The sequence below is a fragment of the Cyanistes caeruleus genome, chromosome Z, assembly GCF_971803275.1.
Source record: "Cyanistes caeruleus chromosome Z, bCyaCae1.hap1.1, whole genome shotgun sequence".
NCBI lineage: Eukaryota > Metazoa > Chordata > Aves > Passeriformes > Paridae > Cyanistes > Cyanistes caeruleus.
The window spans coordinates 74280198-74306897 of NC_141732.1; the positions used below are offsets into that span (position 1 = coordinate 74280198).

The 26700-nt window shown below is 43.4% G+C and overlaps 1 protein-coding gene and 1 long non-coding RNA gene across 17 annotated transcripts in view; both read right to left on the reverse strand.

The window, feature by feature from the left end:
• CELF4 (CUGBP Elav-like family member 4) overlaps positions 1-26700 on the reverse strand; it is a 709508-nt gene that overhangs the window by 96416 nt on the left and 586392 nt on the right. For 10 of the 16 annotated variants that reach the window (XR_002869810.2, XM_023944018.2, XM_023944019.2 and 7 more), the window contains exons 4-5: positions 20701-20829; positions 15926-16005 (exon numbers count right to left, since the gene is read on the reverse strand). Coding sequence is in view for 15 of the 16 variants with exons in the window: in XM_023944018.2 (XP_023799786.1) it covers positions 15926-16005; positions 20701-20829 (209 nt within the window). In the remaining variant the exon portion in view is untranslated. The remainder of the gene's footprint in view (positions 1-15925; positions 16006-20700; positions 20830-26700) is intronic. The other 6 variants (XM_086867318.1, XM_086867316.1, XM_086867309.1 and 3 more) reach the window with 1 other exon arrangement.
• On the reverse strand, positions 5129-10012 carry LOC147648595 (uncharacterized). Its single transcript, XR_015280199.1, has 2 exons — positions 9822-10012; positions 5129-7232 (listed from the first exon to the last, which is right to left on the reverse strand). It is a non-coding gene; the product is annotated as an uncharacterized LOC147648595 (long non-coding RNA).

The window sequence follows — 26700 nt, forward strand, 5'->3', positions numbered from 1 at the left end:
AGAGACTGTTTGGTAACTTGCATCTAATGATTTAAACCTATTTGCAGCTGTATTGGAGGGAGGCACTGGTCCACAGCAGATTGGGCTGTTCAGAGCTGCTGTTGTGATTTGCAGAGCAGAACCTGCATCATGATGGGCACAATGCAGAATGGAGGACTTTGAAACTGAGTGAGGTGAGAGTGTATTCATCTCTGCAGAAGGAGTTTAGAAGATGTGACCTGCTCTTGTGAGCATGACAGAGAAGTGTAAATAAGTCGATGTCTTCTTCCTTCTCCTTTTCTTTTGATCTCTATTTGCCCTGTAAGTCTTATGGCCAGAAAACTGCCTCAGGCATTTGGCTGATGCCTCACACTGTTGAAAACCAAGCTATTATTGTAGATGGCATCATGAAAACATGGGTAACTTCCACATGAAGTGCTTGCCCCTGGAGTGTTCTTCCCTTCTGATGTGAGTCATAGTGACTGCACAGCAGCTGTTTGACCCAATGGGATCTCATCTTGCCTCCTGAGAGATGTTTTCTGGGCTGCCTGTCGCAGCAGGACTTCAGGCCTCTTTGAACATTGCTATCATATACACAGGGCAGAAAGGCCATTGGTAAATAGATGCAAGCTAGGCTACACACTACAAAGAAAAAAGAGAAAAAGAAGAGGTTTTTCTAAGAATTCTCTGCAATGAGATGTGCACGTAAACAGTTAAAGATGTGTAGCCAGTAGAGATGCTGCATTGCTGTTGAATATGAAGACTGACCTTGGGACTGATGCTTTCAGTATGTGGTTCCTCATGTGCAGCTCTTTCATGTGGCCCAAAGGAAATCAGGCAATAAACTGTATCAGATCAGCCAGTGCAGGACTTTTAACAGTGGAGCCAAATATTGGTGTTCATATACAGCAGAACAAGGCTACTTTCTTCTCCAGTGGCTTCTACTGACCCACTGGATAACAGTAGAAATGCCCCAGAATGGGCCAGATTTTCCATAGGGTAAAAATGCTGCAGCCCTTCATCTGAATTATTTATTGCTTCCACGAGGAGTTAAACTATGGCATAAATCAGCTGTTGTCTGCTGACAAAGCCAATAGGTCCTGTCTGCTCTGTCATTTACCAGTAATAAATAACCTCCTTGCTTTCTCTGGTTTTTGGACTGGACCTCATATTTTGCCAAACCTCATGAGAGTTACACTGGATAAGTCAATAACATTTGAAATGTACTTCTGCATTTTTTGGAGGAAAGGCCCTGCCCGTTTCTCTACCCTGCAGACCCACAATTAGAAGATGCTATCATGAAAGTGAGCATTCCTGCTGGTGCCTCTGCAATAGGCTGCTTGCAATTGGAATTTATCTCCTTTCCCATCAAACCAACCTCCTTTTTCAAGTGCTTTGATATCTACTGATGAAAAGAATGATAAGGGCTACGTATTATTATGCTTCTCCTATTCTCTCTTGGGCCAGCAAGTCTACTTAATATGACTATCTTTCTTCCCATCCCCCTCCCATGGATGGTAATGAATTGCTCCCCTTAGTCAGCAGAGTCAGGTACTCTCTAGGTTGGTGGGGCAAGGGAAAAGATGGAGGAGAAATCACTCTGCACCACACTCACTTTGTAATCCCTAATCAGAGTCCTCTGTGAGAAAAACTAATTTCCCAGCCTGTCTTGATGTGTGAAATAAAGTCATTCTTGAAAACAGGAGCTTGACAGGTCGCTTGTGAAATTTCATATTCAGCTAAAAATAAAATATCCATCCATTGATATTTCATTTAAAGGCAAAGGAAAACAAATCTATTGCCTGGTTGCTGGAACTTTTTTCCCATTAGATATAGTCTTCCAAATGGAGTGTATACACAAATTAAGTAAAAGCGTTTCAGGAGGCCAAACATTACTGTCTGGCAGCAGGGAAAGATCACAGAAACAACTAGGATGGAAAAGACCTTTGAGATAATTGAGTCCAACCTATGACCTAACACCACTGTGTCCACCAGACCGTGGCACTGAGTGCCACATTCAGTCTTTTCTTTAACACCTCCAGGAATTGTGACTGTACCACCTCCCTGGGCAGCACATTCCAATGCTCAATCACCCTTTCTGTGAAGAAATTCCTCCTAATGTCCACCCCAAACCTTGCCTGGAGCAGCTTAAGACTGTGTCCTATTGCCTGGGAAAAGAAACTGACCCTCACTTGGCTACAGCCTCCTGTCAGGGAGTTGTAGAGAGTGATGTAGAGGTTCCCCCTGAGCCTCCTCTTCTCTGGGCTGAACAACCCCAGGTTTCTCAGACACTCCTCACAGGACTTATGCTATCCTTCACCAGCTTCAGTGACCCTTTCTGGACACATTCCAGCACCTCAACGTCCTTCCTAAATTGGGGGCCCAGACCTGGACCCATTATTTAAGGTGGAGCCTCCCCAGTGCCAAGTACAGGGGAAGAATGACTTCCCTGGTCCTGCTGGCCACACCATTCCTGATACAGGCCAAGATACCACTGGCCTTCTTGGCCACCTGGGCACACTGCTGGCTCATGTTCAGTTAGCTGTCAACCAGCGCCCCCACATCCCTTTCTGCCTGGCTGCTGTCCAGCGACTCTCTCCAGCCTGCAGGGGGATGTTTTATCCAAAATGCAGGACTCAGGACTCCATTGCTGGATTCAGCCCATCTATCCAGCCTGTTGAGGTCCCTCTGAAGAGCACTCCTACCCTTCTACACACCTCCAGAACTTGGTGTCACCCGCACATTTGCTGATGGTGGACACAACCCCCTTATCCAGATCATTAATAAAACAGGACTGGCCCCAGCACAGACCCCTGAGGGATGCCACTGGTCACTGGCCCCCAGCTGGATGCAGCACTGTTCACCACCACTCTCTGGGCCAGGCCATCCAGACAGCTCCTAACCCAGAGTGCTCCTGTCCAAGCCAAGGGCTGCAGCTTTTCCAGGAGGATGCTGTGGGAGACAGCGCCAAAGGCCTTGCTGAAGTCCAAATAGACACATCCACAGCCTTCTCCACATCCACCAGATGGGCCATCTGGTCATGAGAGGAGATCAGCTTGGTCAGGCAGGACCTGTGCCCCCTAAACCTGTGCTGCCTGGGTCTCATCCCTTGGCTGTCTTGCAGGTGCCATGCGATGGCACTCAAGATGATCTGATCCATAACCTCGCTGGGGACCAAGGTCAGGCTGGCTGGCCTGTGTTTTCCCAGACCCTTCTTCCAGACTTTCTGATGGATGCATGTCACATTGGCACCTCCAGTCACCTGGGATCTCCCCAGTGAACCAGGACTGATGATAAATGATGGGGAGTGGCTGGGTGAGCTCTTCTGCCTCCCTCATCACTTTAGGATGGATCCCATCTGGTCCCAGAGACTTGTGAGCACCTAGGTGGCTCAGAAGGTTCCTTACTGCTTCTGCTTGGATTACAGGGGAGCTGTTCTGCCTCTCATCCCTGTCTACTAACTCAGGTGTCCAATTGCTTCTCCCTGGAATATTCTAGCAATATTCTTAGCAAAAGTTCTGTGAAGGTCTGGCCTTGAATATGTGCCTGAATTTTCATTTCCTGCCAGCCCTATAAATCTGCTCTGATTCAGTAGGTTACTAATCTCCACAGATGGTTAGACACCTTTTTCCTTCAAAACTGATGAATCTGAGCCTAATTTGCCAAAGTCATTAAATTGTGTTTCACTTTAAGCTTAGTGAATCTCCTGCTGGAGGCAAATATACATTTAAGTACTTTAACATAAGGATGTCTTATGTAGGTAGACCTTTACATCTTCGTTAGCTCAAATGGAGCCAGGTAAAAGTTCTGGGTAAAAAATATTTAAAAGAAAATTGTTGCATTAAAGTTCCAGTGACTAAAGCTCTTGAGTATAAGAAATCTGAAAGTGCAGATCCTACAAAATACCTTCCAAAATGTCAGCCATGAACACAAAGATGCTTAAATGAGTAGGTGCTGCCGGATGCTCCTCTTATGGGCAATGACTGTATTCCTAAGTGTCACCACAGAAATGGGTTTGCTTTTGGTGAAAATTTTGTCTTAGCACTCCGCTCATGACTATGAAGCAGAGCTGGGAGGATGCTGACCTTCAGCAAGACAATCAGGGTAATATTTCCATGATCCTTGATGTTAAGGCCCAAAAGCCAAAGGAGGATTTATTTGCTCTGGGCTCTGTCATCTCAGGCCATTTGGCATGATGTCCCCTAAGTTTGAAAACAAATTTGGAGTTTTTTTGGAACTGCCTATGAAGCTCTATTGAAAAGAGGGCTGCTGAATTAGATGGTGGGGTTTGACCCCAACCTGGGATTTTAGGCAGGCAAAAAAGAAACTACTGTCCAATTAAACTGTAGAGCAGTGGGAATTTCAGCTAGGCAGAAATGTAATTACCCAGGTTGGAAGGTGACCAAAAGACCAGGACTAGCGTCCCTCCCATCTTGTGAAATATGTTATTTTTCTGCACTCAGGGCTTCAATTTCATGTCTCATCCGAAAGATGAGTAGGACAGCAGTCACTAGGAGCTATTTCCACTGTGCAGTCCTGGGAGCTGGCTTAGACACTCTTGAGAGTGACAGAGATGGAGAGAGGAAAGGAGGCATTCATCCAGGACTGTAGTGATGGACCGTTTGATAATGCTGCTCCCTCAGTAGAGAAGATTCTTCATGCAATGTCTAAGCAGAGAGAGTTGCTGCAGGTACTTCCCTTCACAGATCTCCGTAGCTGTTAATTTATTTGGAGGGGTAGCTTGATTTAGGTTTTATTTGCCCATACACTACTTACCAAGTGTCTCTCAGAGCTTAAGTTATTGCTTTCCACAGGGCAACAAAATCATTGAGTCCTGGTGTCACTGTACCCAATTCTAATTAGGAAAAACTCAATATATAACCCAGGTGTTAGTATGCCTCTCGAATCAAAGCCAGATATCTGAAAAACCTAAAAGCAGAGTTCTTCAAGCACTTCTGCATTTTTCAGCTCAGTCCATGAATGATGAAAGTCCTCACAAAATCATCCACCTTCCTTAAGGCATAATGAAGTGGGAGGTATTCTTACACCAACAGACTAGAAAGTCTTTCCTGATATTTAGGACTGTGAAAGCAGTAAATAATTATTTATTTTTTGGGGGTCTATTTGAAGAAAAACATAAAATCCAGAATCCAAAAGAAAATGTTGTTTATTTCCCCTTTCTAATAAGAGCAACATGGTAAGATTAAGTATGTTTAGTTCCATAGTAACTAAAAATAGACTTCCCCATAAAATATCCTTACATAAAAAAAAAAGAAAAAAGAAAAGAAGAAAAAAGTTATTATTACTTTTTACTATTAAGACCACATTTAGTAGTTGCAGTCTAGTGCCCTTTGAATGATCTTTCAGTTAAACAACTGAGGATCAAAATAAGAGAAGTAGAATTATTCCAGGATCATAAAGTGAATTGATTATTGTCAAAGCAAAGCAGCATCTCAAAGAGGTATGGAGATCCTGATGCTTCAGGACTCTGCTCACAAGAGCTCCACAACTCTTTGGTGGCACAGGAGGAGGACATGAACAGTTTATGATGGCTTGGGAATAAAAGAAGAGATGCTGAGGAAGAGCTGGCAAGCTGGGCAGATACATTTCAGCTGTTCAGATGACATAAAAAAACATTTCCATGTCACTGCACTGCCAACAGGCTGCACATGACTGTGTCTCCCAGATCCCTGCTGGGTCATGCTGCAAAACTCCAGGCTATCGTGGTGTAAACCGTGTTGCTCAACCGAGAGTAAAAGATTTGAATTTTTGCAGCTCCAAGCACTGGCCAGCCATGGGCTGGACCAGAAAAACTTTAAAGGTTGCTTCCAACCCCAACTTTTCTATGATTCCATGCTAATTGAGAAAATATTCTGCTTTCAGGGAGGTGTCACCCTTACTTTAATACAGAGAAACAGATGGTCAGCTGAAGCTATGAAAGGTGTAAATTCAGTGAAGCTCTCCTGGGTTTTGGTGAAATAAGAAGTTGGTTTATGTTGAAGGATCTGCCCTTGTTGAGTTCCACTCCACTAAGACTGACACATGCCACCTTCACAACCACTATTGCTGTGAGCACCAACCAGACACACCTTTGGAATGGGAAGTCAAGCATGCTCTTCTATGTGATTTCACTTGCCAGTGGACATCTGAGGCAGAGACTTTGCTGTCTGGTAGGATGCTTCACATTCATGAATTTGTGTGAGCTTCAACTGAGAGCCTTAATTGAAAGTCATTGTTTTGATTCTTTGAGGATGTTTTTGTCCTCTAAAAATTAATTTTGAACTTTGCAAAACCCATTTGGATAATAGCTATTGCATCGTTAATGCCATGTTTTGGATAGGGATAGAATTCTACCACTTACTAAGATCTTTCTGTTTTCCTCACAAGAACGGGTGTTATCAATCCTGACCACACACCTGAGCAAGGCTGGGAAGGAGTGAATTTAAGGGAAAAATGAGAAGCATCCAGAGTGATGTAAAGCTGATCCAGAGCCTACTTAGCTACGTAGGAAGTTCCCACTGATATAAATGAGGCTTAGATCAAAAGATACAGGAAGAGAAAAGGAGGAAGAAAGAAATGCCCCCAAAGCAAGCAGAAGAAGAAAAGACAATGCTGACATCTTTAATCCTTATTAGAGGAAGGCGGTGATGCCCAGTGGAGCTACCTCCAGTAGGCCAGGAACTCCCTTGGCAGGCAGGGACTATTTCATGTCTCCCAGGCTGAAGGCTTATCTGTAACTCTGATATCCCAGGAAGGTCATTGCTTGTGAATTATTTGAGCCCCTCAAGTTCTAATCTCACACAGATTAGACAAGAGTTGAGTGGAGCAAGAATTGCAGGGGGTGCTGCTACCACCAGGACCTGGGCAACTCTCAGCAGTGGCATGATCCTGTTCCCACTTTCCCATGGCCACATCCACAGCTGCTGATTTAATACCCAGCTCCCTTTGGACCTGTGAAGGGATGGGTGTGTGCTAATTAAATATTTTTTTCCCACAGTGAGGTAACGTGGCTCACAAGCAGTTATTGCTTGTATCCTGTTTGGAGGAGGTGAATGCTGTGGGACAGAGGGAGCAGAGAATCCCAAGAAGGATGTCCTGTGATGTCTGTCATGTTCCACAAATCACTTCAGTATCCTGCTGGATGACTCTGTGGTTTTGGAGATGTAACCAGGGAAGTGAAGGCCATCTTTGGTGCCGGCATGATTCACAACCTGTGTCAAGCAGCCAGGCTGCCTGGATGTCTGTTCTGGGACCTAGAAACACGATTAATTAGTTAATTTATGAAACTATGGGAGAGGCAGGGAACACAACCTTACAATTTTACTTTTTATAGGAATAATTAAGGGAAATTATAGCAACAGTGGGAAACTGCTGTCCCAACGCTCGTGGAATCAACAGTCTTGATGGAGGTGGAGAGATGGGGTCTATGGGCATTGTTCCACTCCATCCAGAGCCCACTGCCCAATGGAAAGCAAAGATGAGCTATCAAGAGTCACTAGACTTGGTTGTAGAAATGGCTGCAAACTAATATGTAGGTATTGCATGTCCACTGCTTTTTTCATCCTAAATGACAACACACACCTTTATAAATTGTGTTTAAGTAGCATATTCAAAAAATCATTCATTACTGGAAAGAGGGCCAGGCCTGATGCTGGTGACTTATTAATGGGCTCCTAAGGGATTCCTATTTTTTAATAGAAGGAACGGATGTGCTGTGCTCTGCTGTGAGTTAAACAAGTCAGCCTCTGTGTTGCACAAAGACATTGCAAGGAATGTGTATTCTTTACAGAGTTCAAGGTCAACAGAAAAGAGAAAAAAAAGGGTCAGTCGACATCTCCATTTTCACCCACCAGCTTCTCTAACACCAATTGTGTAAAACCAGGCGTCAGCCTTCTGCATTAATTTGCACAGGTGGACTGGCAGTGATGATGCCTCACTCTGCCCTAGACTTTGTGACTCTGGGCAACTGAAGTTTGACTGCAGTCAAACTCAGGTATGAGTCATGAAGGACACTTAGTTGCTAGAGTTTCATCAACTTTCAGCCTGGATTACCTCTGAAAAACTCCTCTTTATGTTTCTGTGGTTATGCAAAAGAAAAGTCTAATGGATTTTCCATTTCCTGTTTTGGTTTCAAGAAGAGGAGGCTCAAGGGGAGGACTTATGTTTCTCTATGTCTACCTGAAATGAGGTTATAGAGTGGTGGGGTCTAGTCTTTCCCACTATTCCTGAGTGGAAGATGAGAGGAAATGGCCTTAAGCTGAGACAGGAGACATCCAGACTAGATATTAGAAAAAAAAATCACTGTTGGGGTTGTCAGGCATTGGAACAGGTTGCCCTGGTGGAGTCACCATCCCTGGAGGTGCTTTAGAAGCATCTGGATCTGAATGATGTGGTTTAGAAGTTACAAAGGTGGTGCTGGGTTGATAGTTGGACTTAAAGGTCTCTTCCAGCTTTGATGATTCTGTGATGATGTGATTCTATTACCCTGACAGCTTGAGTTTGTCTGTTGACAGCCTGACAGTCTGTTTAATTGTTATCTGTTTATACTATGTCTATGGTTCTGTGTATGTTACTGAAATGTTTTGAAGACATTTTTGGGAAGTGAAGGGGTGAACTGAAGGCCTCAAGGATATCTTTATAGATATTCTTAGTTCTGTATTTCCCAGATATCAATTAATATTAAGATTTAGATTCTCAGGTGTTCACTGGTTATTAGTTCTCTGCTATAGTCAGGAGTAAGAACTGCTGTCACTTGGCTGAGAACAAGCTAAACATATAGATTATGTATGTAAAAGACTGGTTCAATCCCATACATTGTGGTAATGTTGCTTTTGCTTCTCTCTTAATGTCTTTTCTATTAAAGAGACATTCAGATGATCAAATTGCAGGCATTTTGGGCATCAATTCTAAACCCTCATCTACTCAAGAGAGTCTCTTTCAGGTCCTAGACCCTCTCCATCAGCTGTAACAAAAGTGTAGATGACCTTGAAGTTTTATACTTTGACTGACGCTTTGAAGTAATTCATCCAGCCAGGTTAACCCTGCCTTTAGTTAGAAAACTGCTGAGTGTAGGAGCTGTCCTGTCAGAGGTTTTTATGGTGTTTAGCACACAGCAATTTTCTCTAGAAACAACAGTAACCACATTTCCAACAGCAGTAGCCTGAGAGTATGCCTACTAGAGTTTCTGGGAGGATGAAAAGAATGTTCCAGTTAATGTTAGGCCTGCAAACATGAAGCTGTGGCTCCATGCACCCTGCTCACAGATTTGGATGACTTCCTGAAGAATGTGTCTTGCTGGAAATGGAATGCATTACAGGTTTTAAACAGCAGCCTAACTACCTCAACTTTGTGGAAATGACAAACCCTTCTGAGCACTAAAGGCTGCCATGAGCCTGAGGGGAGAAGGGGAGTGTGCAGCTGGATGTGTGTGCAAATTTGCGAAGAAGGGAGGAGCGATGAGGAAAGTTTCTCCTATGAAAGAAATGATCTAATTTGAAGCAAGTCCCTCATGGGAAGAGCTGTGACAGAGGCTGCTCTGTTCCTGTTAATTTTCACAGTGCAGCTGTCAGCGGGTCTGTAAATAGTACTCTGCGAAGCCAACGCTTCCTATCCACACATCAACCATTCAATTAACAGAAGAACAGAAGAAGGAAATAAAGTGCACCACAGCCTTCTATCACGGCTTTGATGTTTTCCAGCAATTTATGAAAGTGTACACAAATCTAATTACAAGCCCCACTGCTTCCCATTTACATGAAGCTCCTCAAGTTCAGAGCTGTTTATATCAAAATAATTGTTAAAAATACCTCAGCTGATCTACGGCATTGTGGCCCCCCACTCACCGGAGCCACAAGGCTGCTCCTTCCAGGGAGTTCCTGCTGACTCAGTGCTTTGGTGCAGCCTGCTCCTGCAAAATCTGCTCCCCCACCACTCCATGAGAGCAGCACCCAGGCTGCAGCTTCATCGTGCCCACAAAGGCCCATTTCCCTCCTTTCCTCCACCTGCTCAGAGCTCCTTCTGCAGCCTCTGCACTGCTTTCCCCTCCGCCCCTAATTCACCTAAATGTTCCTCTGCTGTGTTAGTGGGGGGTGAGCACAGCTGCTCAGCTGCTTTCCACAGTGGGGCTGTGTCTGAGGGCACAGAGCTTTGCAAAGTCGTAGCTGCACCGCAGGAATGCGCAGCAGAAACTGCAGCACTCATTAGTGGGAGCTGGGGGTGGTTCCCTTGGTGGGGTGCCTGAGCGTCCAAAGCCAGGAAGATGAGAACCCTTTTTGTGCCCTGTTTGTCATTAGTTTGAAAGAGACCACTGCACAGGACAAGTTTTAAGTCCTGGTTTAATGCCTGGCATTCCTGCCCATGCCAGGGTGTTGGACCCAGATGATCTTTAGAGTCCCTTCCCACCTGAACAATTCTGTGATTCTGTGATTCCTCGGGCAGTTTTTGATAATCTCATGTTTAAGCCATTCTTACCTGATAAACTAAACAGGTGACAAAGTTATTTAGCTTCAATAATGGAAAAAGGAATCTCTTATTGTATGAGGGGATAGACAGTACATTGTCTCAGGAAAAAAGACAATTCTTTCATGGGTAACGCTGTTACCCATGTTTGGCTGGGAACTTTTGTGTACTATGTGTGGACTTCCAAAGAACATCATGGACAGAGGCTCATCAACCTCATTCAAGGTGTTATGCCATTCATATTTCTTGCTCAATAAAAAGTGTAAAATACAACAACTAGAGATCTAATCCATACATCATCTAACAACACTGAACAATAATTGCATAATTTGATATAGGTGGTTCCTGGACAGAGATGTAAATTTGGTTTTGTCATTTGTGTTGATAAGAGCTGCATGGAAAAATATTTAAATAAAAGCTCCCAAATTAACAAAGTTGTGCATTGCAATACTACTGTTTTTTTCAAAGTTCAACAGAATCTTCCTCTGAAAGACAGATGTCTGTTCAGTGCTTGTATCCAAGCCTCACATTTTGCCTTTTCACAAAACCAAGGATTCCATCTGAAATAGTGCTGACAATTAGTGTGTTAAGCAAGTTCACAGCACATCTAATGGAACAGGAGGCAGGGGCTGCTGCAGGATGCCTGGTTTCTGAATCCCAAATTGCTTTATCTGGACAACAGGCATCCAGGACAGATTTCATGTCTCTCTGCATTGGACGTGAAGTATTCACTTTTAACTGCACTGGTTTTATCTTTAGTTTTTAAGCAGTATTGATCCTTTTGTCTTTCTAAGTTGCACTTTGGATGAAGAACTACTATTTTGGAGCTGGAGGACCACAGCTAATTGAAGCCTAAAATTAGCTAAAAAGCAACTTCTACTAGGGCTTGCCTATTAGCTTGACAGGTTTCAAAATATATTTCTGTAAAATAAAATTTCTCTAGAGGTATCTATTTCCCTCTGTTGATTATAAGAGAAACTTAGATGACAACCTCAGACACGAGTTTCTTAACTTCTGGGTGTCTCAGATTAGGTTAGATGAGTCCCACCTCAGGTATTCAGTCTAAGTCTGTTATTGAGTTATCCATTATAACGGGACAGGCATGCCCAGAAGGTGATATTGCAGATCCTAGCACAGAAAAAATGAAGAATGTACAAATCTCTGGAAATGTTTCTCTCCCATTTCTGCAGGAATTCTAGGAGATATCTAGAATAGGTCACAAACTTGTGGGCTGTTAAAGGTAAGTCAAGCACATCACACTCTTCACCTCTTCTCACCCCTGTGCAGGAAATGTACACAGTAGCAGCACTGTTCTACCCCTTCCAGGAATTAATTCATAACCAAAGAAATTTTGAGTCACCACAGTGTGTAAGATGGTGAAAAGGGTGAAAAAATACTCTATTTTTAACCCTGAGTAGCTTTTGAGTAGGATAATAACTGCTGTGACCTAAATGTGTGTGATTCTGGCCCTCCCCTCCACTCTCTTGAGACCCCTTCTGCAGTGCTGCATCCAGCTCTGGGACCCCACACATAAGAAAGACATGGACCTGTTGGATCGAGTCCAGAGAAGACCACAAAGGTGCTCAGAGGGCTGGGGCACTTCTCCTGTGAAGACAGGCTGAGAGAGCTGGTGTTGCTCAGGTTAGAGAAGAGAAGGCTTTGGGGAGACCTTGTAGCACCTTCCCATGCCTAAAGGGCTGCAAGGGAGATGAGGAGGGGCTTTTGACAAGGGAGGGGAGTGACAGTACAGAGGGGAATGACTTCAGACTGAATGGGGATCAGCTATTCAGGAAGAAATTTGTTACTGTGAAGGGAGAGAGGCAGTGGAACCTGTTGCCCAGAGAAGCTGTGAGTGCTCCATCCCTGGCAGTGACCAAGGCTTGCTTGGATAAGGCCTTGACCAACCTGGTCCAGTTGAAAGTGTCTCTACTTCTGCTAAGGGTCATGTAGATGATCTTTAAGGTCCCTTTCAATCCAAACCATTCTGTGACAGTTCAATGAAATTTTGGGAAGAGTTTGTTCTGTGTGGGTGGATGGACAAGGCCACATCTTTGATTTGTAAGATGTGTTCTGCAGAATGACTCTTCAAAGTTTGGCTGTTGCTCAGATATGAAGACACGGGGAGAAGGGGAAAACCAAGCTGGGGATGGTGCCTAGGAAGGAGCATGACTGACAGGTAGAATGATAATATTGTCCACAGTGATTGAGAATGGAGGTGGAGGACAGAAAAAACAGATTTTGGGTGGAAAAGTTCAAGAGCTCAGTTTTACACATATTGAGTTTGTTCTGACAGCTAAACATCCACCAGGAGATGCTGGAAAGACGGACCAAGATTTTGGGTTGGACATGAGTCAGTCCTGAAGCAGAGAAATTAGATCTGCAAGCTGTCACTACAGCAATAGCAGCTGAATATGTGTTGGTGGAAAAGGCTGTTAGGGACAAGGCTTGGATGTGGAAGAGAATGAAGGAAGGAAGAGACCTGTTTATGTCCCCATATGGATAGGAAACAGAGACAGGAGGGGATGGAGTAATAAAAGCTAAAGGTACAGGACATATAATTGCTGTAAATATATTATAAATACAAGCAAAAATACATGAATATTATGATCTCTTTTAAAGGATAGTACAGAGATCCAGTAAAAACACTCTCATGAAGTTGATGAGCTGATAGAAAATATGATCTAAAAAGACAAAAAGGAAGCTCTCTTGCCAGGAAGGTATAGAAGGAACTTTGCACCTGCTCAAAAGTAGGGGATTTTGGGAAGCTTATTTCTAAAGGAAACTGATTGTGTAAAAATTAGAAAGATTTAGACTTGATGGACCCTTAGGAGAAACAAGTTCCTTGCATAGAGAAATGGCTTGTAATGGCTGATGGTCAGGCACTTGTCCAAGGTAAGGTTAATTAAAAAGAAAAAAAAGAAAAAAAAAAAGAAAGGAACTTTCATAAAAGAAAGTTGCCTTTTGAAACTATTAGGCAACATATGTTGTGTGAACAGGAAGTCACAGTAGAGCAATAATCCTGACAGCTGTGGAGAAACAGGAGTCTGCTGCAGGAACGAATGGCTCGAGACCTGACAAGAATGATGATGGATGCCCTGCTGGTGGTACAGGAGGACAAACCAAGAGATGCTGAAATTGGCTGAACCACAGGAACAGCGTTGAGCTGGCATCGCAGCCGGACAAAGGAGGCCAGTCCTAGTGGCAAGAGGAATGGAAGGGGGGCTAAAGAAAGGTGGCAGAAATGCCCCCCTCCTTCCCAAGCACGATGGGCTGCGTCGGCATCTCACCACGAGGTGGCTGCATTTCCCTGTGAACGTCCAAGTAAGTCCTGAACACTGCACACCACCAAGTCCCATGGAAATAAGAACGGGAGCAAAGATCCTGGCAGGATTTGGCCTATCTCATTCAAAGAGCCTGAGAAATTTTGAGCCACTGTGGGAAAAGCCTGTTGTGCTCCACGTCTTCATTGAGTGTTGATCACTCAGAGGACCTCATGGGTCTGCAGAGACTTGGTCGCAGTGTTGTGCCTGCTTGTAGCTCATGGGAGACACAAAGCAATGCCATGTAACTTAGCTTGTTATGAAGAGGAGGAAATTAATTTCCTCCTTGCTTTTTCTGTGAACTGTGAGTATGTACTGTGAGATTCTCTCCATCCATGGAAACTTGTGAAGCCATGGAAACTTGATTCTTAGCCTGGGATCTAGTAAAGGATAAATTGTGTTGCTTTTTCAGATTCCCAGGTCTTGTTATTAAAGAATATTTCTATAAAAGGTGTTTGATTCAGATCAGTCAAGAGGACAAATGGTCCCATAATATTGAGCCATGAAATGGCCAAATTCTCAGGTGTTTTGTATATCCTAAGCTCAGGTGATACCACCAGGATGGAGTCATAAGTTGTTTCTAGGTGGTTGTGAGATGAGTATATTTTTGTAATCCAAAAATGTTCTGAAAGTAGGAAGAGAAAGGTCTGGTGAAGAATAATGATATTTTGGGTATACTAGATCTAGATAAAATCTTTAACTCTCCTTGGGTTTTGTCTATTTTCTCATGTCTTCCTCTTGCTTTTGTCACAGGAATTTGCAGGGTTTTTGGAGTGAGCACTGACTTTTTACTAAACCTTTTTACCACACCCTGCTGGATTGAAATTCCCTATGTCAGCTTATAGACACTATCACTTTGGGTCAAAGTTTTAAAGAAGGTCACTCAAAATACCTCTGTCTCAGGAAAAATGACCATAATGTATCAGTATAGGATGTCGGCGTCAGGCCCAATATCTTGCTTTGCTAGGAGGAGCCTTTTAGGAAGAGACTCTTAAAAATATTTAAATATTTCACAAAACGGAGACCCCATCTTTAAGGAGACTTTTTTTTGGTACCATCACTGGTAAACATGTACCATTTTTAAACTGATTTGTCTAAGATGGGTTTCCAAAAAGTGAGATCTTGATGGTTTGCTAGTTTTAGAAACCTTTTTGCTTGTAAAGAATTTTCCATTTTCATCCCTGCAAAGATCTAGAGAAAATCTGTTGGTGCCACTTTAAACTTATTTGGATAAATTCATGAATTTACATTAGAGTCTTTTATTGAAAGGGAGATTTTGCACTCTCAAATATTTTTAATTGAGCTTTCTTGTATCCTTTCCAAGTTGTCAGCATGCTTCGTAGCCTTCCATGATTTACACTGTGAATAATTAGTAATAAAAATAATACACTATTATAATAAACCAAAACAAGTTGTACCAGATTTTCTTCTCTTACTGACAGTGGAATGTCTTACATTCTTCTCTGTCTCATGTTGGTGAACAAATATCTATTTGCATAGAAAATGCAACCCCAATTCTATTTTATTGAACAATCACACTTAAAACCCCATATGACTAGAAATTTGGGCAAGTGGAATGATGCCACTTATATTTTCAGGAAGATCCAGTAATTGGTCTGACACACTTTCTAAAGGCAGATGTAGGAGACCAGACCTATGCCTAGGTTGGTACTTCTGTGGTAAACAGTGAAAGGCACCCATCACTGCTGTGATTTGTCTCTAGCTCCTACTACCTTGATGTGAACATGATTCTTCCTGCTGTGTGCTGGCAGAAAGTTCTTTATGCTTTGCCTAGAGACAGGGTCTCTCTGATGAGGGAAAATGAAGAAACTCTTAGACACCAGTTTCTACTTGGTTCATCCCTCTGAAACTTGAAAGTTTGTGCTCATGGTGAGTCTGACCCAAAGTTTTTGGCAAGTGTGAACTGTATGTCTCTTTTTCAGGTCATTAAAACTGCTGGTGACAGAACACAGAACCCACTGGGGTTCTGTTCCTGGGAGGAATGGAATCCCCACCTTTCCTCTGATGGGTTATGTACACCAAAGGCCCTTGGCCTTCCCGGAGGACGAGTTGCAGAGCACAGATAAATAATTCCTCATTCTCAATCAGGCCACAGGGCAGCCAGAGCTGGCCTGATTCTCACTTGCTTGTGTTACAGAGCTACTCACCGGCATTGTCTGGCTGCCATGCAAGGCATTGATGGCAGCTTGGGCCTCTGCATGTGAAGAGTATTTCACAAATGCACACCCTGCAAGAGGAAAAAGAAGAGTGTGAGAAAGTTTGCATAGATACCACAAAATTTCATCTTAGCTGAGTATCCTGTCCTCAGAACTGACCAATAATATGGTTGTGAAGAAAGTATAACAAAAAAAAGTGTCCTGGACCTTTTCCAGAGTCCAGACATCAGCAGCGTGAGGGCCTCTTAAGGCTAAGCTGCTTCCAGAATTCCCACATTGCTTGTAATAAGTACTGACAGACACAAACTTAGCAAGCACATCTTGAATCTAGTCATGTTTTGACCTCCACAGCTTTCCATGGCAGAATCTTGCACAGTTTTACAATTTACTGGGTGAGAAAGCTGTTTCTTTTATTTGTATTAGACTTAATGCTGAATGTTCCTCCTCTGAGGTTGTGAGAAACAATGTGGAAGTGTATGCAAGCTATTGGAAAGCTGCACATACTTGATACAAGCAACCCCAGGACAAATGTACAGAAGGCATTCAAGTTACTCCAGACCCACAAGGTACCTTATGATATCACTGCTTGCTAGAGCTCTGTGACAGACTGCCCAGAGCTTGTCTTGGCTCCAAGCCACTTAGGTCTGGCAAAGCATGAGACACCTTCTGGTGAAGTAGCAGGGGTGGGAGTGGTATCCATGTGTTGATTACCATCCTGCCACCACTAAAGCTTGAATCTTAGTTTTTCATAGCTGCAAAGTCAGTGCCTGTGTAGGTGTTCTCTCTTCTGGACATTAGGGAAATGTGGGCAGTGTTTCTCTGGCCTGTATTGCTGTGTGGGGAATCTCACACCGAACTCTTATGTAAGGTTTAAGGGCAGAGAGGTGCATTTATGGATATGTGCTGGAGTGCAAAAATGATCAACACTTCAAAGGGTTACATGCACTTCTTGGGTGGGGGAAAGTATTGCCAACACTCCCAGCTACAAGCAAACTGACTCAGAGACGAGAAGGGTAATTTCCATATGCTAAGGCGGTTTTTGGAACAGATTGGGAGAGATCTGAGAAGTTTTGGCTTCCATCCCCTTCTATTACTACCAATGACTTTTGAGCTTTTAATCAATTTGCAAAGTCCTCTCGGTTTCCCTGAAGGGGTACAGCTTTTTACAGATTGCAGGGCACAGGATGCCAGTCCTGACAGTGGGATGCTCTCCTTCAGCCCCCTTGCAGCATCTTTAGAAGGTCTTCACACCCTTTTGGATCCCTACAGTGCAGGGTGAAAAATTAAGCAATACAACTTGCAAAGTAGAAGAATGAACCACAAAGGTCCCTAAAATCATCACTTGAGGCTGATAGATTGAAGAAAGTAGTGATAGCCCCTTCTAAAAATAATGTACATATATAAAATATCTTGCAGTTCACTTTGAGGGCTGTTCACTTTGTTCTCAGCCCTGCGCTCAGGCTGTATTTCAGGAAAGGCCCAATGATTATGGCTAATAGTTGGATCTAATTTATAAGGAGCTGAGAGGAGACAATCATGAGAAAATGAGATAGATAAACTTCAGCTGGAAACAATAGGGATCAATTATGACATAATCCCAGCCCAGCATTCCCGGGCTCCTGAGATACTGCGTCTTCCTCTTCATTAATCAGAGATAATCCAGAATTAGGGTGTTTAATTATTTGCAGAGATTCTTTTGTACTTTCTGCCTCTAAAAAGAAGATGCTGATTAGCAAATATACAAAAGCTTCCCAGTTCCAGTCACCAATTTCATTTAGAGCAGGATTTTTGGCTGTGGTGCTGCTGTCATGTCAAAGGCTTCACTCTTGTCGGGTGAAATTCACCCCTGTGCTGAGGGTCCTGATGGATCAGTGGAGCTGGATAAAGGTGGGAATAAAGGGAATAGCAGGCATTTATCTTGTTTAATACCCAAGATGCTAATGGGATCCCTCCTACTGCTTTCTATTAACTGCTTGCAGTAAGTTTTGAGGCAGCAGAATGAGTAAAAACTGGTGTAAATGACAGAGATCCCAACATTTTGTCCTTTTTTTTGTGCATTCAGTCAGATGGCTTCGGTAGACAACACCAAAAGTACACATAATCTTCCTTCCCATTGTCACCAGAACTGCCTCCAGAAGCTGATGAGCTGAGGATGTGAGTCATGTCACTCAGAACAATGGTGTCCTTTTGACAGGAGTAACTCTGGACTGTGAAGGGATTTTGGCACACACAGAGATACGTGTGCTTAAGTTTTTCTTGTTCTTTTGCTCCCAGACTAGAGCTGGAAGGACTGCCCTAACTGTTTTGTCAGCTTGGAGGAGACTGTAGAATCAGGCCCTCAGATTGTAATTGCAGAGGGTGGTAAGGCTTTTCTTGTGGAGGATGCTGTTGGAAATTTTTACTTTCTGAGTTATTGAGGCAGACCGGTGAATAAGAATAAAATAAAAAGGGAAAAATAATAGCTTCACAGAGAGGAGCAGCAATGAAGACTTTGTGGGTCCTTCTGGATCTGCTTCAGGTCCCACACCTGAGAACTCCTGCACTCCTGCCTGAACTCTATTGAGCTTTACCTGGAGTGGTGCAGAATCACTCCATTCTCTCCCAGGAAAGAGGTCCTGCACTGCCCTTCGGGAATTGAGAAATTTCTCAGTCCCTGCTCTTCTGCCACTTGGTTACCTGCTCCAGCCACTGTTCCTAACCCTGCAGCTCATGCAGGAGGTATTTCTGCAGACCCTGAAGGCCATGCCCCATGGCTCAGGAGAGCACCCATGGCTTCAGGAGAGGTTTAGGCAGCTTTTTGGCTATCCCAGGACTGTGATGGGATAAAACTGGGGAGCTGAAACCCAGCTTCTGAGAGCAGTGCTTGCACTGAGCTACCTGAAGGGTGTAGAGGCTCACCACAGGGATACCTAGTGGGCTGGGTAGGATTTAAGTGCATGGGATCTGGCTGCTATCTGGAATTTAGACAGTATGCTTAAATCTCAACTTACATAGAATTTAAGCCTTATGGGTTTTACCCAAAATAAGTAGCTCACAGGCAATGTGTGTCACATATTGGTTTCTAGCAGATGGAAAACATTACAGACTGGGAATAACTTTGTGGGAGTTGTGGCTTGCCTGACTGTCTCCTAAGATAAGGGCACTAGCCTTAAGTTTTCCATTGGATTGACTGCTCTGTGTGCATGTGTGCATGCACGAAACTATGTGTGTGTAAATTAGGAGCTTCACATTCTCAGTAAATAGCACCAGCAAATGGAAGCTAGTAATATTAACTCTGTCAAGGCTCAGTATTGATCCTGAACAGCTCACTGAAACGTCAGCCTGAGACTGCAGCCTGCTAGCACTAATAATTAAACTGGTTAGCAATATGGAGCTGCCACTCAGACTCTGTCTTATAATGAAACTGTTTTAGAAGGAGAAAAAAAAAAAAAAAGACAGAGCAAGTATGAAGACAAGTCTGTGGGTTGGATCTCCTCTGGAATTTGTTTCTTACAGAACTCAGACTTTATTGTCTTTATTATTACTCTCTTTAATTCCTTTGTCATTAGCTTTCATTCCAGGTGGAAACAGACAGACATGCCTTTTTTGCTTTTCCCCCAATTTACTGATTTGCTCAGTGAATGATGTGCTTAAATGTCTGCTTTTATGATGGTTGGAGCTTCTCTAAGACAACTTAGCCTACTACTTCCCTGTGGGCCTGTCCCTGTTTTTGAGTGTTGTAGAAACAAAGTAACCACAAACCTGAAAAAAAAAGGTGCCCACGGCTTATTTTCTGCCATTTATATCAGGAAGGCTGAGCTGTGCTGATGTGTATTGAACAGCTATGAGGCTGGTGTAAAGTATTTTTATTTTTATTTTTTTTTGCCACCAGTGATTTTATGGAATAACAATATCTTTCTCCAGTACATCACTGTGATTTGGATTTTTTTGCCTCCCTGTTGCAAAAATGTGCTGGTTGCTGCTGTCACTTGTCAAAATATCCAGTGAGATAAGAACTGTGTCGGCAGGACTGGCCTCTTCTCTGGTGTTGTACATGCCAACACAGTTTATGCTATATTATATGCAGATCAATATTTAAAGGACACATTATACTGCCAGGAGGAAAGGGTTTCCTAGATAGATTGAAGTTACTTTTTCTAGAGATTTATAGGGAAAAAATGACCTTTCTGCACAAGAGAGAAGCCTCATTCTCACGCCTGGGCTGTAGCAGAAGGTCTTTTGTGCTATCCAGGTAAAAAAACCAGAAGTGGCTGAAGGAGGAAAGGCACCTAGATTTGCAATGAGGTATTTGTGTGTTTCAAACAGTGAATGTGTAATGAGTGTAATATTTAAGCTGCAATCACTGTCTGGTATGAGTCCATGCAAAGACCAGGTGAAGAAGAGAAATACCTGGGGCTGGTGGATGAGTGATAAACAGAAGCGATGACAGAGTCAAGGTGTAAAACTACCAATACTGGCTTTTTTTAAAGGAGGAGTCATCCTGTTCAACAGGGTGTGGAGAGCACATCTTGAGTGAATGTCAAGGCCCTGTTTAGAGGCAGGGAGGAGTCAGTTTGCATGTGGTGAGACGTAGCCCATTGGAGACGTGTTTTACAACGCCATCAGCTTTTTCCTCCCGCACACAAGCAGAGAGTGACCAGCAGAGTAAAAACGCCCCCTCCAAAAGTAAGAGGTGCTGTTCTGGGGACTGTGTGATACTTTTGTCACACTGGAAAATGATATCTACATGAAGGCCAGGGTCTAGCTCAACACAAGCCATGCCTTACCTTTGCTGTTGCCATCGGGTCCCCGAAGGATTGTGCACTCCTCGATGTTGCCAAACGCCTCGAATAGCCTGCGCACATCGTCTTCCGACTGCTGCTTATTGAGCATGCCCACAAAGAGTTTTCTGTCTTCTGGAACAAAGTAAAGAGATGCTTACCATATTTCAGGAGGGATATGAAAGCCAAGATGGCTCAGAATCACATGCAACATAAACGGTGACTTCACCGAGGTGACACATCTCAGAAGCTGCTAGTCTTTTCAGGTGGCTGGTTCGAAAAACCTTAACAGCCTCTGACTCCACATAAGTACTTGAAAATAGTCCAGGAAATTTTAGAAAAAACAAACCACCAAACAACATGCAAAATATGGTTTGGTTATATATAAAATCTTTATCTGCCTCTTAAAATCTAGGCACCAAAGTCTTCCAAATCAGCTTTTTCTGATTAGTTTTTGCAGTCAGTTTGCAGTAACTGAAATGACAACATTCCTCAGACTGCAATCCAAGAGGAATGTGATAAATATAGTATATTGGAACCAAGTCCAAATGAAAAATAACATAAGTTAGTAGTCCTAGCAATACTAAATAATTTGCAGGAAAAAAAATGTTTAACATAAGTTTTTAAAATCAAGATATAACAGAAGTCACAGCCTGTAAACTGGAGATTTGTCATTCATGCCCACTCAGAGACATGTATCTACAAGTTTGGATGAGATTTTTAATATATTTATAAGGTCCATTTGAAATAAGCCTAAAGTTTTTGAAACTTAGATTGTTTTTTGAAACATTAAGTTAATTTATACGATTGTTAATATCTGAGATAGCTTGGGCAGGTGGTATTTCATGTCAAGGCAGTTTTCTGCTAGTGGATAATTTTATTCTGAACAAGGATGCTCAATGTGACCCAGCACTCTGCACTCATAGAGAGCCAAACGTGTCCTGGGCTGCATCCAGAGCCCCGTGGGCAGCAGGGGAGGGAGGGGATTCTGCCCCTGTGCTCTGCTCTGCTGAGACCCAGCTGGAGCATCCAGAGCTGGGGTCCCTGCACAGGAGGGACAGGGACCTGCTGGAGCCAGCAAAGAGGAGGAATTGGAACTAGATGATCTTCAGGGTCCCTTCCAACCCAAACAATTCTATGATTTATAATTGTATTTAAACCAAGTTTGGGGATCTTCATGAGACAATTCCAGAAAATATTGGTGAAAGAAACCAAATGGTTGTCAGAAGGATCTCAGAGGGGGCTGAGTGACGCCTCTCAATCAGGTTTCTGTTCAAAGACTACTACTATGACACCCAGAAAAAACGGAAATTTACATAGTTTACATCGTGTAATATGTAAACAGGCTATTTGCACATGATTCATAAATGTCTTATTTATGATTCATTAAACACTATGCAAATATGTGAACCAAGTGTGTTTTTTCAGAACACGTAACCGAGCAGACATAACTAATTTGAATAAATATATGTAAATACCTAAATAATTTTTTTAAACATTTAATTTATTTTTTTAGTGTACAGGTTAACCTAAAGCTGAACAAAATACTGGTTTGCAATAACCCCTCTCTGGCTGACTAATTGGGCAATTCATGTCACTTTTGTTCACTGCAAAATCACTGGTGTAGGCAATCTGTTCTGCTTCAACCAGTGTTTGATCAAAATTCCCCTCTCCAAGATGCACCTGCACATTGGCAAATTACTTTACAGCCTTGGATATGAATAATTTTTCATGCAGTGGCTATTGAATGAGGATATTAGGAGCTTTCAACCCTGTAGTCGAGTTACCCACGACAACGAAAAGTGTACTGCTCACAGAAAAGCAGGAATTATGTTGCCTTCATCTAGGCTGCTGAGCTGGTAGGAAAAATAGGTCTAGGGAGATAGAGGTACACTTCTGCTAGGTGAGAACAACAGAAATAACCTTCTGATAGACCTATTAAAGCAAGAAATATTCCTAGTTTTTGTTGGACTTGATTATGCAGAGAGGTGTTTGATGTCCTTGCTGGCAACAAAAAGTTCAGATGTCAGTGGTGCCCAAAGCCCCACCTAACACCATGCAGGTTGTCCCTGTCTCACAAGAAGGTGATTTGGGCTTGGTTTCCCAATGGACAAAGTGTCCTGCAAAAGAGACTCCAAGATGTGAGATACAAGGCTTAGAGAAGCAGCTACTGAATTCCACTGTGTGCTCTGGGGAGTATCGTTCAGTTCAGACAGAGCCTTAGGAAACGAATCCAGTTCTAAATCCAAAGGTTTCCCAGATATTGGAAGAAAATCCACCTAGCAAATGGGACTAGCTTCCTGCAAAATATTTTAGGAAGGGGGTAGATCAGCTGGAAAGAACTAGGAACATAATTGGCAAAAGGTTTTGCATAGAAACTTTGTGTCTGTTAAATACTTCCAGCACAACAGAAGAGTGTTATATTATACTTTCTACAGCTTCCCCTGTTTCAAATAAGCTGCATCAGCAAAAACATTCCTATAACTGTGTAACTGTTTTCACCAGACTTTTTGCTAATATAAATGTATCATTAAAAAAAAAAAAAATCACATCCCTCTCTGTCAGCAAAACTCTCTAGTGTGGAACTAGCCTGAAACTGCCTTGTCTGGTCTAGTTTATGCAAAGCTAAAACCAGGTGTTTTAGGAACTGCTCAAATTATTTTTTTTTTTTGCATCCCCCCACCCTGCATCTTTGCAGTACACTGGGACCGCACTGGCTGGGAGATGATGGGGTGCTTTGGTGAGCTGCTCATGAGATGGTCACCAGACCATCAGGAGAAGACTGTCAAAGAAGGGGGGGGTCACCTTTCCCAGGAACTGCTGGCCCAGGGGAGATGGCCTGAAGGGGATCCCCATGGACAGCCACTGCTTGGACATCACCTTCAACCCCATCTCCAAATCAGCATCCTGTCTCCCTGCTGAAAAACAACACCCTGTGTAGTCAGGGGAATCATTTGTTATATCTGCCATCTTAGAACTCTAAACAATCACACACCAAATTGGTAAAAAGTGAGTCAATTTAACAAGTTTTTTTTTTTTACTTTCAGTAGTTTCTATAACAAAGTTCTGCATTTGCCTTTCACATCCCTGCTCTGTCAGGGAACTCAACACTGTTTTAACAACACTCTTCACATATCCTGAGCAGAAAAAGAGAGGGAGGAGTCCAGCAGAAGGGATCATTCAATGTGTTCCAGGTCTTGGCTGATGACTTTATCCTCTGATGGTCTTTTATGAGCCTCTTACACCCTGGGCATCATGATACACTACTCTTCCACATTCCAGACCAAAAAACTGGTATATCATGCACCAATTCAACTACTTCTGATTTGTAAATATGTCTAAAAAAGGTCATGAATTTGCAAGAATAAAATGAAGAGGGGATGTGCTGATGTCATCAAGGCGTGTCTTGAGCATGTGTGCACACCACTGGTGTTCCTCACCAGATGTTTCCAGTGTCCTCTAGTGAGATTTGAGGGCACTACATCCTACAAAGGTTGAGTTTTAGGCTGCACACAAGCCTGGAGCAGTCTTAGATGATGCAGTCCCTAAGCTCTGCCTGCTTGTAGGGTCCATCTCTACCAACAAATCCCACCCATATCACCATCCTGAGTCCCATGTTTCCTCCTTTTTCAGTGAAGCACCGTTCCAACTACACGTGTTTCAGGATCCATACCTGTATTTCAGAGCACTGGGCAGTCTCAGTTCCCTCTCTCCTCCATTGCCAGGCTCAATGCTCAATGTCATTTCCCACTGTGGGACTGAGGGGCAAATAAACCTTCAGACCAGGCTTCCTGAGACCTGGGTCCCAGACCAAAGTGAACACACAGTCAAGGAGAACAGAAATATCATTGTCCAGGGCAGAAGAGAAGGATGAAAAGAGGCCAGGCATGAGCCCATGATCTGGAATGTCCCCAACATGAGTTGTGGACAGGACCTTGTGCTACAACCTAAACTGGCCTGTGGCCACAGAGAGGCAGTTGTACCTCACAGTACCACACAGTGGATTTGGGCACTCAGTAGGAGCATCCTCCATCTCCTCCCTGTGATGGGAATGAAGGCAGTGAGCTTACTCAGCATATCTAAGAACAGGTGTGATGAAAGAAGCCTATTCCATGTCTCCTCAAGTTCACACAAGGCTATGTATCAAGTATTGATTCATATCTGAACATCTTCCCTTTGCTTTTGTGAAGAACAACCTGTCCAAATTTCTATTACATTCTCCCAAGTCACAATTTCAGTTTCTATCTCATCTGAGGACTCCTCACTAACCTTGCTGCAGTGACAGCCCTAAAACCAGCACCACTATGAGCAGTGACACTGCCCTGCAATATTGCAAATGATTATGGTGTCCATGTAAGCCTCCTTCTCATGTTTTTGTCTTCCCTCATTATTGTGCCCCCCATCATCAGTATTTTTCTACATCTGAGTCCATCATGCCTGCTTTGCCATGGAAATATCCAACCATACACCCATGGATATTTCTGTGTGTGGTGGCACCCAGGAGAGACTAGGAGGTTTTTGCTGGTGAATTCTGATGATACAGAATTAAGTTCCTCTCAGGTCTGCCCCAGTTTGCCATGAAAAATCACCACAGTGACAGAAGGTAGCACCCCAAGATCATCACAGGAGGACAGGAAGGGGGAGAAAGGCCACTGCAATGGCAAATCAGAGTTCCCAGAGATGTTTCTTTGGTGACATTTCCAGCACCCCTGTGGAACCAGGCTTCCCTCTTCTTGTCCACTCTGCCAGGAATAGAGGCTTTGTGCCCGCCAGGAAAAGCTGGCTGCAAGGCACTGTGGTGAAGAAACACAACTTGTCAGATAAATATACATCTACAGACTTCCCTGCAGTGTTTATATGCAGCCTTGGCACCTTCCCCAGTGCAAACAGGGGTTAAATTATTCTCTGTTCTATTTGTATTTAAATGTTATGTTTCCATGATGAGTGTAAGGCAGAGGTGTCAGATGGGCCTGGGCGAAGGAGGCGGCACACGTGAAAGGTGAAATAATAGAGCACTGCAAACCAAGTGCTGAGAGGAGATGGGAAGGGGGGACACTGGAGCTCGGGGGAGAAGGGGGAGGACGGGCACTAATTAAAGAGACAGAAGGGACAATGAGATGCAGGATGTTTGACCCTCTGTGGAGCAAGAGGACAAGAACAAGAATCACAGCAATTGTGGAGGGACTGGGGGAAAATTAGGGTCACTTGCAGGGAGACATGACACAGGATTGTGTTTATCCAGATAGCTCTTGCTAATGTATGTGTGAGCGTGGGGGTACATTTAGATAAGAGTATATAAATACACTTCTGTTCTGGTATTCCTCATGCAAAACAAAGAGGTTGAATCCCTGTATCAGGAAAGCAAAAACCCGCTTTACCATCTAGAACGTGGCTTCCGAGGCCTTGGAAATAAAGAGGGACAGATTTACCATCTCTGTGTCCCAGGCTAATTTATATAGCTAATAATTATTTGTTCCTGCTGCTATTCCCCTCCTTCCCAAGCCTGCTTGCACACACAGAGGGGGAGCAGCTGCAGTTCCTTGGTCCTGGCACTGGGAGTGTCTTTAAGCTTTTCTCCTTGGCACCACGACACAACAAACAAGCAGCCTAGAGAAGTTCTCTAAGCAGGTGTGGGTGAGAAGAAAAGACAGCACATAGGACCAAGTGGCACATTTACCAGAGAGAATGCAGGAAGCAGAGTTGATCTTCTTTGCTCACTCCCCTAATTCATCCTTGGCAGAGAAGGAGGAGGAAATAGCATTGAGGGTGCTCACCACATGCGCAGAATCAGAATGGTTTGGGTTGGGAGAGACCTTTAAAGGTCATTTGGTCCAAGTCCCTGGCAGTGAGCAGGGACATCATCAACTAGAGCAGGTTTCTCAGAGCCTTGTCCAGCAGGATCTTGCAAGTTTCCAGGAAACCCTGGAACCCCTCTGGGCAGCCTATGTTAGTGTTTCAGCAACTTGGTAAAAAAAAAATATTCCTTGTATCTAGAGTGGATCTGTC